This window comes from Elephantulus edwardii, unplaced genomic scaffold, assembly GCF_000299155.1.
Source record: "Elephantulus edwardii isolate Elephantulus edwardi_28Jun2011 unplaced genomic scaffold, EleEdw1.0 scaffold00051, whole genome shotgun sequence".
Taxonomy (NCBI): domain Eukaryota; kingdom Metazoa; phylum Chordata; class Mammalia; order Macroscelidea; family Macroscelididae; genus Elephantulus; species Elephantulus edwardii.
The window spans coordinates 12,849,464-12,862,931 of record NW_006399801.1 but is presented as its reverse complement, the minus strand read 5'-3'; the positions used below and the strand labels follow the sequence as shown (position 1 = coordinate 12,862,931).

The 13,468-nt window shown below is 37.8% G+C and overlaps 1 protein-coding gene across 1 annotated transcript in view; it reads right to left on the bottom strand.

Annotated features, from left to right (window-relative positions):
* CRYZL1 (crystallin, zeta (quinone reductase)-like 1) overlaps window positions 1-12,962 on the bottom strand; it is a 62,090-nt gene extending 49,128 nt beyond the window's left edge. The window contains exons 1-3 of the mRNA XM_006886746.1: window positions 12,897-12,962; window positions 5,241-5,318; window positions 542-612 (exon numbers count right to left, since the gene is read on the bottom strand). Of these exons, the coding sequence (XP_006886808.1) occupies window positions 542-612; window positions 5,241-5,318; window positions 12,897-12,962 (215 nt within the window). The remainder of the gene's footprint in view (window positions 1-541; window positions 613-5,240; window positions 5,319-12,896) is intronic.
* Window positions 12,963-13,468: the final 506 nt, after the last annotated feature.

Genomic DNA, 13,468 nt, shown 5'->3' with positions numbered 1-13,468 from the left:
AAATAAGATACTTCTTTCTTATTTTTAGTTTTCTACAGTTGGGGAAGAAAAAAAATAGTGAAAATGTAACAAACATTTAATTTTATCAGAAGATTACACTCAGAAAGAGTATTAAACATATTACAGATTAAAACCAAAGACAAACGAAAATAGTCTTATCTACATTACCATATAGTCATTCACATACGCGGTAAGGATAAATACACTTTTTGAATACTATCTAATAAATAGAGAAAAAAGTTATTTCAACTACTTTGGTTTACTGTTAAGACTGGTCATCATATTGAACATAAAATAAAGGATTTTAATATATAATCTCTAAATTGTTACTGAACAGTAAGTTCTTCAATTAATTATAAAACACCAATTAAATCCCTATCCCATTTTTAATGAGAAAGAAAAACAGGTACATTTCATTATATGTAAATTTTATATCTGAAAGAATAGTTACTGTTATGTACTGGTAAACCAATTACCTAGTACTTAAATCCTTATACCTTAGAAAATAAATGCAGGTACTTACATCTATATAAACTTACCCTCTAATACAACTCCAGCAATTTCTCTCCCAACAGGATAGAAATCTTTCTCCATCTTCATTTCTGCCAGAAGCTAAATCATAATAAAAACTGTTAAAATATTCTTGTAAAAAAGAAACTCTGCACTACAACAAGATAAAGGTAAATAACCCAACTGAAAAATGGGCACAGGATATTAACAGATACTTCACCAAAGAAGACATTCAGATAGCCAAAAAGCACATGAAGAAATGTTCAAAATCCCTAGTTCTAAGAGATGCAAATCAAAACAAATATGAGCTATCATCTCATCCCAGTAAGAATAGCAAAATTTAACAGAGCAGCAAACAACAAATGCTGGCGAGGTTGCGGAGAAACTGGAACCCTTATTCACTGTTGGTGGGAGTGTAAAATGGTGCAACCACTGTGGAAGGCAATATGGTACTTTCTCAAAAAGTTGGAAATAGAAATACCATTTGACCCACAAATTCCACTACTGGTCATGTACCCCAAAGAGACCATAACTGCCACCTAAGCAGATATATGCACACCCATGTTTATTGCAGCCTTGTTCACAGCAGCAAAGAGCTGGAAACAACCCAAGTGCCCATCAACAAACGAATGGATAGAGAAGCTCTGATATATTCACACAATGGAATACTATGCTGCATTGAAAAACAAGGCACTCATGAAATATTATACAAAATGGGTGACCCTGGAGGACATTGTGTTCAGTGAAATAACTCAGTCACAAAAGGACAAATACTGCATAGGGCCACTGTTGTAAAATAGGACTCACATTGGGGTTGGGGGGAGACTGAGAAAGATGGAATAATGTATACTGCAGTGAAACAGATGAGGCAGAGAACTGTTTAAAAGGGATATATGATTAAGTATTATTGTCATAACAGGAGTTCACAACAAAGGCTGCACAGTGGAGTGGACTTGGGGGGAAGGATTGTTTAACAATGAAAGAATTTCACTTTTCAAAAAGAAAAAATGGGGGGAGGTGGGCAGGGAGAAAAGTGCAACAATGAATGAATGGAAATCCTAAGTCTCTCTAAACTTTCATTAAAATTAATAAAAAAAATGAAACTGTAGCTTCTTATACACGGTAAAATACAGTGTAAAAATCACATTACAGTAATACTCAATTTTTGGGATTCAGAGTTATTATGATTTTAAGACAAAGTAAATAAACAGGTTTCTGTGGAGTACAGGAAACAGTTTGCTGAAGAACTAGTTACTATACAGATATGTGTCACTTAATGCCCATGATACATTCTGTGAAATATGATGTTATACGATTTGGATGTTGTGCAAACATAAAATCATATACCTGGTAAATACATATGCTTAATCACAAGAAATGGCACTGACTGATTTTTCATCTTTGTGCTGTTTAATAACCTGACTCACTTTCTTCTTGTTACTATGACTAGCACTGGTTTTGCTGTGTTTGGGAGTCATGATGCACTTTTAAAAAGAAAATGAAACTGATATAATGCTTCCACACCAAAGAGGTAAGTAATACATAAGATTGGATGCTGCTAACTCTTAGCAGAAGCATACACTGTTTTTAATTTGTAAGTATGGCAAAGTCCCAGGCTACTCTCTGGGAGAAAAATGGGCAACCTTCCCCCATGCAATTTAGCATCTCTGAAAACCTGCCGGAGGGTCAGCTATGGTTTGGTTCTGATTTAACAGTACAAAACAATGTGTGTGTGTATATACATTTTTTTCTTTTAACATATGTATTATATATACGGCATTGCGTCATAAAACAGTGCTATAACTCTGTATACAAGACACATGAAACACATGCTCTCTATGTGGGAAGCTGCTGGGTTTGCTATGTCTAGTTATGTCCACTGCCTCTGGTTAAATCTGATAGTACTGTTCCCTGATGAGAATTTTTTAATTCTATTATGACTTATAGGACCAAGAAAATACGTATCTATAGTTGAATGTTACCCATGGATGTTGTCCATGAAAGAATATCATTATTCAAGATTGATTATTCAAATCACCATTAATATACTTTTAGTCTGTTAAGTGTGATGGGAAATTAGGGCTAAAAGATTTCTTGTGGGCAAAAACTGTTTACCAGTCAACTAGGTCAAGTGGGGTTAGGGTGTTTGAAGAAGATGTTGAATAATGAAGATGTACCTAAGAAGAGCAAAAGTTCATTTCCCTTTAAAATCACTTGATTTGGGGGTTGTGGGCAGGGGGTAGAATTGAGAGACATACATAGAGAAATTGCTGCATTATTCTAGGCTCTTGTGACTGAAGTTTCTTTTTTTTTTAAAAAAAAGAATAAATTATTTAAGAAACTAATCTTTTGCTAATTTTGACTTTATTAATTCTAATTTCTTTTAAAGTGATGAAATATCTTTAGATAAGACTAGTTTAAGTTACTGTCATGTACACTTAAATTACGACACTAGACGTGCTGATACATTTATAAATTTCATTTTGTTTTGTAAATCTGTTTTGGTTGGTGCTATACAACTGTTACGGAACTGTTATGGAACTGAATAATAGCTGACCTTCCAGCAAGTTTTCAGAGGCAGTAAACTGCATGACAGGAAACTGCCCATCTTTCTCTTTTGGATTAACTGGTGGATTTAAACCGCAAGCCTTTGTGTTGGCAGTGCAAAATCTTACCACTAAGCCACCAGATTCCCTTATTTTTTATTTTTTTTCAGATTCCCTTATTTTAAGAATAGTTAAGTAAAAACAGGGTTAGCGAAAGGGAGTAAGACCTTCAACAAGAGGGACTGACACAGTGATTACCACAGTGGGTGTGAGCATGACTGAGAATATGGGGATGGTCGAGTGTAGTAAGGTCCACAGGGTGAGAATATGCGGATGGTCAAGCGAGGGTTAAGGTCCACAGGGTGAGAATATGGGCATAGTACAGTGTAGGGTAAGGCTGCTGTTCATAGAGTTGCTGAGTTGTAGGGAACTTGGCAGCAAGTACAGCAACAACAAAGAAAAAGAATTATTTTGAATATTTCCTTTAAATTTCAATTTTTGGTTTTCCACGTCTATTGGTCAGAAAAAATCTTTTTCAGTATAGAACTTGATATTTTTCCTAAGATGTTTATATGACACTCTTTTATAATTATTGGGTATTTTATATTACTTAATCTATACACACATTTAGAGAATTATAATCGTGGCTTTAATAACTGTGCCTTGCTTCTTTTACTTACTACTAATCTTTCCTTATTTTACTAACTAGTTTTCATGATTATTAATAGTTATACAGTATTTCATTAAATGGATTTTACCATTTCCTTCAATTAGACATGAAGATTTACTTATTGCATTGGAATTTTAATGCATTTTTCATAGTTTTAAAAAGAACATCACGGAAGGACTGAACACAGACTTTGAAGACAGAGACCAATGCTTGCTTTCTGGGTGAGAAGGCCTCAGGAGATTTCATGAATTCACTTCCCAGATTGCACTCAGGGTCTAATGCTGCCCAACAGAAGGCTACAAGCTGGTTCTGTAATTCCTCTTAATGTGACTTTACAAAACCCCAACAAACCAATCTTTCAAATTCTTAAAAGTTATGTTGTTGTTATGTGCCGCTGAGTTGCCTGTGACTCATAGCGACCCTATGCACAACAGCACTAAACCCTGCTCTATCCTGAGCCAAACTTATTGTTTCTGACACACCTATCCCCACTACCCCAGTCACTGATCAATTCATCTCATCGAGGGTCTTCCTCCCCTGCACTGTTCCTCCACCCTCCCAAGCATGATGTCTCTCTCCAAGGACTGGTCCCTCTTTGCAACATGTCCAAAGTATATCAGACGAAGCTTCAGAATCCTTGCCTCCAAGGAGCAGCCCGACTTAATCCTCTCCAGGAGGAACCTGTTCATTCTCTTAACAGTTCATGGTATACGGTAACTTTATAATCAATATATGAAAGGCCCAGTCAACAATGGTATTAATCTTTTTTTTTTTTAATTTTATCTTATTATTTTGTGTGCGTGTACCGTCAAATCAGATCTAACTGGTACAGGAGGAGATTATCCCTCCTTCTCCAGCAAAGCATCTGGTGGATTTGAACTGCGTGCCTCTGGGATTGTAGTGCAGCTTCTTGCCACTAGGCCACCAGAGATCCCTTGGTATTAATCTTTTAAAAACAAGAGTAAATGGACCTGCTCTGTTCATCATGGGACATTAATCTTAGATTCTTTAACATCCAGAGACTTTCCACGCATTTCACATAATGAAAGACTACTATACAGTTAGGCAGAGAACAGAGGAAGAGATGACCAGCAGAGTGACATAAACCATATCTATAGCCATTAAATAAAAATATCTATAGAAGTGATGATTACAATAAATTATATTTCTAATTCCTTTCTCAATTATATTTCTTAAGGTAATTTTTTTTCTTGATTATAACTTATTGCCATGAAGTAGGGCTTTATAAAAAACTTTAATATAATGATAAAAAATCTACATTATTTCAACAGGACTTAATTTTAACTAGCCTATACTTTGTCTTAAGAAAAGAATACTACACCAATGTATATCGATTTTCCATGGTCCTCTGCCCCATCCCAGCAGTCTCTTCTTCTAAGGATGCTATTTTCTTCGTGTTAGTCGGTAGTCAGTCATCATTAAAATGTATATATACACTAAACATAATATGAAACAGTCATTTAACTTTTGTCGAAAACAAATGCACCAAATACCTTTGTGTTTATCTGGCTCAGAGCACAAGCTTTAACTTGAAGTTTCACAAAATTGTCTTCTGTAACAGGAAGGTTTTCCTAAGATCAAATAACAACACAATAATGGTTACAAATTTTTTTTAGAACCTTAATACTGTGAAAATTTCACACATGATTAGACAAAATGTAACAGCACTGAAATCTTATAGATAATTTTAATGTAAAACCTACAAATAATTTTTGAAGACTACTGGAGAACAACCACCTGGCCAACTGACTGGAAGAGATCTGTACTGTTCCCATCCCAAAGAAGGGTGACGCAACAGAGTGTGGAAACTATAGAACAATCTCACTGATTTCACATGCAAGCAAAATTCTACTGAAGATTATCCAAAAACGACTGGAACAACACATAAGCAGAGAACTGCCAGAAGTCCAGGCTGGGTTTATAAGAGGTCGTGGTACTAGGGATATTGTAGCTAATGTTAGATGGATCTTAGTTGGAAGCAGGGAGTACCAGAGGAATGTTTATCTGTGTTTCATTGACTATGCAAAGGTGTTTGACTGTGTGGATCATAACAAACTATGGCTGACTCTGAGAAGAATGGGAATCCCAAAACAATTGATCATGCTAATGAGAAACCTATACTTGGACCAAGAGGCAGTCATCAGAACAGAGCAAGGGAACACTGCATGGTTCAAAATTGGGAAGGACAAACACCAGGGATGTGTCCTGTCTCCATACCTTTTCAACTTGTATGCAGAACAGATTATCCGGGAGGCTGGGCTCTATGAGGAGAAATGTGGGATCAAGATTGGTGGACCATTTATCAACAATCTGCGATATGCAGATGATACAACCCTGCTTGCTGAAACTGAGGAGGCCCTGAAGCACTTGCTGCAGAGGGTCAAGGACTGCAGCCTCCAATATGGATTGAGGCTCAATGTCAAGAAGACAAAGATTCTCACCACTGGGCCAACTGGCAGCATCAGGATGGATGGTGAAGAGATTAAGATTGTTCACAGCTTTAGTTTGCTTGGCTCCACAGTCAACACTCTCGGCACCAGCATCCAGGAAATTAGAAGATGTATTGCCATGGGAAAGTCTGCAGTTAGGGACCTCTCCAAAGTACTGAAGAGCAATGGTGTCTCTTTGGAGACTAAGGTGCACCTGATACAGGCCATGGTCTTTGCTATCACTTGTTACGCATCAGAGAGTTGGACAATGACTAAGGAGGATAGAAAGAGAATTGATGCCTTTGAGCTGCGGTGCTGGAGGAGAGTATTGAGGGTACCATGGACTGCTAGGAAAACAAACAGATTCATCCTGGAAAGGGTCAAACTGGGCTGCTCCTTGGAGGCAAGGATTCTAAGGCTCCGTCTAACATACTTTGGACATGTTGCAAGGAGGGACAGGTCCTTGGAGAGGGACATCATGCTTGGTAGGGTGGAGGGACAGTGCAGAAGAGGAAGGCCCCCTATAAGGTGGATTGATTCAGTGACTGGGATAATTGGGATGGGTATGTCAGAGACGGTGCAATTGGTACAGGACAAAGCAGAGTTTAGGGATGTTGTACATAGGGTCGCTATGAGTCACAAGCTACTCGATGGCATATAACAACAACAACAACAACAACTGATATACAGGTTTCCCTTGGTAAAAAGTGCAGTGTCTGTATGAAACCTTTTGTGAGCTGAAATGGCATAAAGCACAGAAGTAATTTCCATTCATTTATACGTGAAAAAAATCGTGTTCTCACACCCAAAATAGAACCTACTAAATCATATCAAGTAACTAATAAAAGCTAAAATAACATTACCAAATAGTGTTCACATATGAACATGTGTGTGAATCACATGAAATAACAAATAATGGATAATACTGAAAAGAATAGGAATCCCAGACACTTAACTGCAGAAACTATATACAGAACAAGAAGCAGTTGTCCAAATAGAACAAGAAAACACTGGATGGCTCAAAATCTGGAGAAGTGTTACTTCTCTCTAAACCCCGTGTTAATCTTATTGTCTCTGTCTTTTCTCTATACCTATTTAATCATATATGGATGAAATAACTCAAGAAGCTGGACTACATGAAGAAGAATGTAGCATCAGGATTGGAGGTTGACTCATTAACAATCTGAGTTATGCAGATAACTTTAGCCTTGCTTGCAGAAGATCAAAGACTATGATATGAATTACATCTTCAATATGAATTACATCTCAACACTGTTGTTGCTGTTGTTTATGTGCCACTGAGTCACCTGTGACTCACAGCGACCCCTATGTACAATAGCTCTGAAGCCTGCCCTGTCCTGAGCCAGTCTCTCTGACTCTGACACACCAGTTACTGTGTCAATCCATCTCACCTGGGGTCTTCCTCTCCTATGTCATCACTCCACCCCTCTGAGCATGATGTCCTTCTCTAAGGACTGGTCTCTCCTGGCCTGAAGTATGTGAGATGGAGCTTCAAAACCCTTTGCCTCTTAGGAGCAACATGGTTTCATCCTCTTCAAGACAGACCTCTTTGTTCTCCTTGTGGTCCATGGTATGTCCAGTAATATAACTCAAAAGTATTGAGTCAATATCCAGTTCTCTGATTCATAGCAAGTAATTATGAAGACCATGGCTTAGACCAGCCACACTTTAGTCTCTAGATGGACTCTGTTGCTTGTCAGTACTCTGGAAGAGTCCCTGACAATAGACTTCCCCAATAGTATTTATCTTTTGATTTCCTGACCGCTGGTGCCAAGAGTGTTGATCATGGAGCCGAGCAAGCTGAAATTGTTAACAACCTCAATCTCTTCTCCATCTATCATGGTGCTGCCAATTGGCCCAGTGATGAAGACAAAAATCCTCACCACTGGATGACAGGCAATATTATGATACCTGGGGAAAAAGACTGAAGTTGTCAATAGTTTCATCTTACTTGAATCAACACCTATGTCAACAGTAGTCAATAAATCAAAAGATGTGCTGCACTGGGGAAATCTGCTGTGAAGAACCTCTCCAAAGTGTTGCTGAGAAAGCACATCAATTTAAAGACCAAGGTGTGCCTGATGCAAGCCACAGTATTTCCAATTGCTTTCTATTCATCTGAAAGTTGGACTCTGAAAGAGGATGACAGAAGAATTGACGTCTTTGAATTGTGGGGTTAGAGAAGGGTATGGAATGTTCCATGGACTGCCAAAAGAACAAACAAGTCTTGTCTTGGAAAAAGTGGAATCAAGGTGTTCCTTAGAAGTAAGGATTGGTAAAATCTCATCTCACATACTTTGGGCATGCTGCGAGGAGGGACCAGTCCTTGGCAAAAGATATCATGCTGGGAAAGGTGGAGGGTCAGAGAAACAGAGGAAGAATCTCAAGGGTCAGTGGATTGACACAGTGACTGAAATCATGGGCTCAACCACCTTAGAGACTGTAAGGATGGTACAACACAGGGCGAGATTCAGATGCATTATGGATAGGGTCACTATGAGATGTAGTCTACTCCAAGGCACCTAACAATGACAACAACATGATGGTGCTCACAGGCATGTTGAAAACTATGGTGGTTTGACACTGAGTGAAGTTCCTGAGAGGAACCTGACAGTGCCACTTACGGCTGGTAGTCTGTAGCATGTCCCTAACAGCTCACTACAAAACAAACACTGAGTGCTAGTCTCATTTCTTACCTTTTCTTTTTTTTAAAGTAAGAGCAAAAATCATCTTTGGATTTCTTTTTGTTAAGGAAAACAGGTGCTAAAGTAAGTTGTTCACAAAATTGGAACAGAAGAAAGTGAAATTTTAAAAACCTCCTAGAGTACCATGGACTACTAAAAGAATGAACAAATCAGCCTCAGAAGAAATACCATCAGAATGTTCCTTAGAAGTGAGAACAGAGAAGCTTTGATTGTAATGGTTGGTAAAGGGACAATGCAAAAAAGTCGAAAGTCTCAATGATATAGAGTGACACAGTAAATGCAACAATAAAACTCTAATGTAGCAATGATTATAAGGATGGCCAAGGTTAGGCAATATTTCCCTTTGTTATAACATAAAGGCTTTCAATGAGTGGAACCAATCTGATGGAAAATAACAGAGCCAACAAACATAATAAAAAAAAAAGAAAATTCTGAGTTAAAAAAATTAGGTATATATTTTGAAACGAATATACCTGTAGACAATAAACTTTGGATCACAAAGAAGAGTACTGCATTTTACTTTAACCTAAGTAATCTCAAAGCATCAGATACACACTTTCAGGTATATACATAAATAAACACATATAGTATATGCTAGAATTTTCTGAGTGCTGTTGGCAGACATTAAATTGTGTCCCCTCAAAAACATTTATGTAACATTATCCTTTCTCCATATCTTTTCAATCTATATGCTGAATAGGTCATCTGGGAGGCTGGACTTCATGAAGAAGAATGTGGCAACAGGATTGAAGGGAGACTCATCAATAACCTGTTTTATGCAGATGACAACCTTGCTTGCTGAAAGTGAGGTGAAATGAAGCATTTGCTGCAGAAGGTTAAGGACTGCAGCCTTCAATATGGACTGAAGCTCACCATCAAGAAAGCAAAGACCTTCATGACTGGGCCAATAGGAGATAGATGAAACATGGAGATGGAGAAAAGATTGAAGTTGTTAACGATTTCATCTTGCTCAGATCCACAATCAATACTCTTGGCACCAACAGTCAGGAAATCAAAAGACAAGGTGCACTGGGAGAAATCTGCTGTCAAGGACCTTTCCAGAGTGCCAAAGAGCAATGATGTCAGTCTAGAGACTGTGGTGTGCTTGATCCAGGCCATGGTCTTCTCAATTGCTTGCTATGTATCTGAGAGCTGGACAATGACGAAGGATGACAGAAGAGGAACTGATGATTTTGAGTTGTGGTGCAAGAGAAGAGTATTGAACATACTATGGACTGCCAAGAGAACAGGTCTGACCTTGAGAGGGTGAAAGTAAGCTGCTCCTTGGAGGCTAGAATTTTGATCCTCTATCTCATATACTTTGGGCATGTTGCTAGGAAGGACCAGTCCTTGGAGAAGGACATCATCCTCAGAAGGGTAGAGGGTCAGTAGAGGGGAGGTAGACTCTGAATGTCATGGACTGCCACAATGACTATGGCAATAGAATTACTATTGTGTGTTGGAAATGGCTCAGGATAGGGCAAGGTTCATAGGGTCTCTGTGAGTTGTAGTTGATGGCATATAACAATAGCAACAATGACAATGATGATATGGAAACTAAGTAAAGATATCCCATGATCTAATGAAACAGTTGTAAAAGGATTAAGGAGGGGCAGGAAGCAATATCCCTTAATTCCATCACAGCCCTGATATAAAGAAGTCTGGGCATTTTCCTAGTGTGTGATCTATGATACCTTTTATCTCACTAGAGATAAAAAGGAAGAAAGTGAGCCAAGAAAGGGGGACTCTCAGTAACATCAAGGAAGAACCTCCAGGAATGGAGAGAATCTTTTTTGGTCTGGGTGCCTGGGTGAGGAAGCTTCCTGTCACCTGGGAAGGCCAGGACAGACATATAGAAATCTACAAGGAACAACTGGCCTACAGAATTACAGGAAAGCCGGACTTGCCTTCACAACAGAGGGTGAGCCTTCTGCTAGACTTACTCTCCTGGATAGGGATATTTAGCATCTTAAATTGCTGTTTGTGAAAGCCTTGGATCTCTTTTACAGCAACACCAGACAATTAAGTCAGCCTCAGTTCTTTAGTATCACTTGTTTCTTTTCTTTCTCATTGAACATCTATCTTGGTATTTCAGCATGTCCCATGGGATTCTGGGGTTAAACTATAAAATGAACTTAATTTCCTGTCCTAGATCACAGGGAGGGTGCTCTGGGTGGCCTTGTCCATAGGGAGCTGAGCTGCTAACCCAAAGTCAGCATCTTTCTGGCAGTGTGATCCACCACTGACTCCTTGGGAGAAAGATGGTCACCTCCTGTGCAATATACAGCCTTAGAAACCTAATGAGCTATGAAATGGCTCTAACTCAACAGCAATGGGTTTTGATTTATTCCACAAATATATACAACTTGAAAGACAAAAAATACCCTACAGCATATACCCACATTACCCATTACCGTTGACTTGCTTCAGATTCACGGTAACCTTTCACTGGGTTTTCAAGGCTATACATTTTGATGTGAGGAGACTGCTTTATCTGTCTCCTGAAGGGCAGCTGGTAGCAGCAAACTGCCAACTTTTCAATTATCAGTCTAACACTTAACCTACTCCTCCACTAGGAATCCATTTTACTAAATATCCTTGTCTAACTAACCATAAACTGGAAGCACCAAAAACACACTTTCTTCAGGCTCTCATGTTGTTTGTTGTTATGTGCTGTAGAGTTGACTACGACTCAGAGCAATCTAATGAACAACAGATCCTAATCGTGCTGTCTACTACTAAATCAGAACCAGTGAAAAGCCTCCAGTGGGTTTTCAGAGGTAGTAAATCATATGAGAAGAGACTGTCCATCTTTCTCCCAGGAGCTGTTGGTAGACTTGAACTGTGTGCCTTTGGGTTAGCAGTGCAACTTTTTACTACTACCAAGAAGAGCTACTTACATAGTTCCTCCTGTTTCTGTCAAAGGGGTTATATTTTGTCCAATTAATGTGCTTTATTTTCCATGAACACAATATTCTGGTGTTAGCATTTTAAATTTCAGATTTAAAAACACTGGGTGATATCATGGATATATTCAGTAATACTTATGAATTTGTGAATTTCAGTCATGATTTTGTGAACTTGGAAATAATTTTTTTCTGAAAGTTAACAAAATCTCTTGTACTCTATTCCTGGGTATTCCAGCAGAAGTCAAACTGTCCGAGATTCAGATTCACACTTCTGACCCAAAATGATTATGAAGTTTGTGAAAAAAAATAAAAAAACACCAAAGAAAAATAGACTGTGCTTAAGATGCAAGAATTATTATTATATCTATATAATTATGGAGATATAACATTTCCATTTCTTTGCAGATTTACAGTGGGATTATTTTGAATTGCTATAAAAATTATAGTATCAATTAAAAGTATATAATAAAGATAGTCAAAACAGTTGTTGTTTGTTGGTTTGTACTGCTGAGTGATAACCAACCCACAATTAATTCTCTTGTGGGTTTTCAGAGGCAATAAATCACATGAGAAGAGATTACCCATTCATTTTTCTTCCATTGAACAGCTGATGGATTCAAACTGTGTACCTGTGTGTTGGCAGGGCAATTTCTTACCACTAAACCACTAGAGTTCCCTAGTCAAAACACTAGAGATCATTGATAGCTTAGTGAATGAGGTAATTTTGTAAAGCTCAGCAATCAGTGTAGAAAACAATGCATTCCCACTTCTTTCATTTCACAATACAGGATAAAGTATTTTCTGAAATATGACTGTAATTTGAAAACTCATTTTATCACATTCAAAACGGGTTAATTTTGCAACACATGACCAAAAGAAAAGGACTATTTAGTATTTCTAGTACAATACAGGTCCATATTTTCACATAATCTTTAAGGCAAAATAATTGGAGGAGTTTCATGAAATAATTTTTATTCATTTAACTCCATTCAAAATAACCTACAGCAGATCATCTAAAACAGAAAATAATAGAATATAAAAAAATACTATCTTCTCTCAGCTAATGATTAAACCACCTTTCTTACCCTTTCTTGAAATACAAATGTGATTTCTTCATTTGTAGAATTCTGTTGAAAATATAAGCCTTTCATAGTCCCCTGAAAACAAGAAAAAAGAAAATCCATGAAATGAACAAACTGTGGGCTAGACCAAATGCATGCAAAAACTGGTGAACTGTATTGGTAAAAGGGAAGAGGGCAACCATTTAAACAAGAGAATTGAAGGCCCTGTCTTGAAAGAGGTCAGTCCAGTAACAGACAATACAAGCTGCTTAAGTTCACTTTCCTAGTGAATTTAGGAAAAGAAAACCTTACAAGGATGAAGAAACTCAGTTTTACTTACCAATGTGTCAATTTCAATAGCTTTAAAAGTCTTAGAGCACTGAGAGAGAAAAAGTGGGCTATCAAGACACCTGTTGAAATTGTGCCCTTAATTCTTTTCCTCCCTCCATATTTATTCCCATTCCAAAAAAAAGTGACCCGACAGAGTGTGAGAATTACTGAACACTAATATCACACAGAAACAACTGGAACAGTACACTGACCGAGAACTCCCAGAGATAACAAGCTGGGTTAGAAGAGGTTGTGGCAAAAAAAAA